The following is a 1,804-nucleotide window of genomic DNA, read 5'->3' on the forward strand; positions in this document are numbered from 1 at the left end:
TCATCATTCCACAGTTAAACTAAATCCTGTGAAGATGAGTGCTTTGGATGAGAATCTTTTTACCCATAAATTTCTGTCCCTTTTCTCTTTAATCCAATCATGAAGGGAAAACATAAGTCCGAGTTTTCTCTCACATTTAAATAGCAACAGAAAAATAAGAATTTCAGAAGTTAATTGTTCCACCAACGCTTATATTTATTTTGGAACTTTCAGGTGAGCTAGTCCTGCATCCAGAGTAAAGGAATTTTTTTTGTTAACTAGATTCACATTCCCGCTGAAGAGCATTTCCGACACAGTATGTTCTTCACAGCTGCCTTCACATCTTTGTTCCTCAAACTATAGATGAGGGGATTGAGCATGGGTGTCACAACTCCATAGAAGAGAGAGATGATTTTGTCTGTGACTTGTACTTTGTCTGCACCAGAAGAGTCTTTGGCTTTGGGTTTTGCATACATGAAGAGGATGGTTCCATAGAATACAATCACCACTGTGAGGTGGGCAGAGCAGGTAGAGAAGGCTTTGCGCCTTCCCTCTGCAGAAGGAATTCTCAGGATGGTAGAGAGGATGAAAACATAGGAAACAAAAATGAAAAGTACTGGGACTATAAGAAAAATCATATTAGCAACAATCATGCTAACAACATTTATGGAGATATCAGCACAGGCCAATTTTAAGACAGCCAAGATTTCACAAGTAAAATGATTAATGACATTATCCCCACAGAAAGGAAGCCGCATTGCAAGAGAGGTTTGCAACACAGAATTGACGCTTCCTGCAATCCAGGACCCAGCAGCCATGGACACGTATGAAGTCTTGCTCATAATGATGGGGTATCTCAGAGGGTTACAGATGGCCACATAGCGATCAAATGCCATCATGCTTAGAAGGACACACTCTGTGGCTCCCATAGCAAAGGAGAGAAACATTTGCACTCCACATCCAGAGAAGGAAATGGTTTTCTTTGAAGTTAAAAAGCTGCTGAGAAATAAGGGAATAGAAGAACTAGTGTAGCAAATATCCAAGAATGATAAGTTACTGAGGAAAAAATACATGGGAGTGTGCAGGTGGGAGTCACAGACACTTACAATGATGATTACTCCATTTCCCAGCAGGATCGCCAGGTACATACATATCACCAGCACGAAGTAAATGGCCTCAAGCTCTGGGTAGCCAGAAAGCCCTAGTAGGACAAATTCTGTAACAGAAGACTGATTAGTCTTTCCCATGTTAATATTTTCTTTCACCATAAGGTATTCTGCATCAGCCAGAATGCATGCGAGTCTCTTACAGCAGTGTTTCTAAGAGTGGTTTGCATCCTTAAGTAACTTCCTTTATGGGTAATGTGGACCTATAATTGGATATGCCGATAGCATAAAAATATGATCCTCTAAGCTCAGTTAGGCTTTTAGAACTCATGAAGGAGGCTTTAGCTCCAAAAAATATGCCCCTGTTAGAAAGAAGATTCAGAACATAAACAAATGGGTTAGAACTATGTATCTCACTTATACTGTGAATTTGAATTATTTTGAATGCAATGTCACCATAACATTTTGACCAAACAATACAGAACACAACTAACATTAGCAATAACAAAAATCACTACTCTGCACCTATTGAAACATAATGGTATATGTAAATTCTGTTTCAATAATAATTTAACCTCAACTGCAGAAGAGTTTTGTGGCTAAGAGAACTTACTGAAAAGATACATTTTTAGAAAAAGATTTTTGGTTATTTCTCATTTGTGGGAAAAGGTATGCCTGCAATATCCTAAGAATATTAATTACAAGCATTAGTAATGTTT

General features: G+C 38.2%; 1 protein-coding gene across 1 annotated transcript; it reads right to left on the minus strand.

Moving 5' to 3' along the window:
• Nucleotides 1–263: 263 nt before the first annotated feature.
• LOC102538883 (olfactory receptor 13C7-like) lies at nt 264–1,226 on the minus strand. The gene has a single exon (XM_006213394.1). The coding sequence runs from the start codon at nt 1,224–1,226 to the stop codon at nt 264–266; it is 963 nt and encodes a 320-aa protein (XP_006213456.1).
• Nucleotides 1,227–1,804: the final 578 nt, after the last annotated feature.

This window comes from Vicugna pacos, chromosome 4, assembly GCF_048564905.1.
Source record: "Vicugna pacos chromosome 4, VicPac4, whole genome shotgun sequence".
Taxonomy (NCBI): domain Eukaryota; kingdom Metazoa; phylum Chordata; class Mammalia; order Artiodactyla; family Camelidae; genus Vicugna; species Vicugna pacos.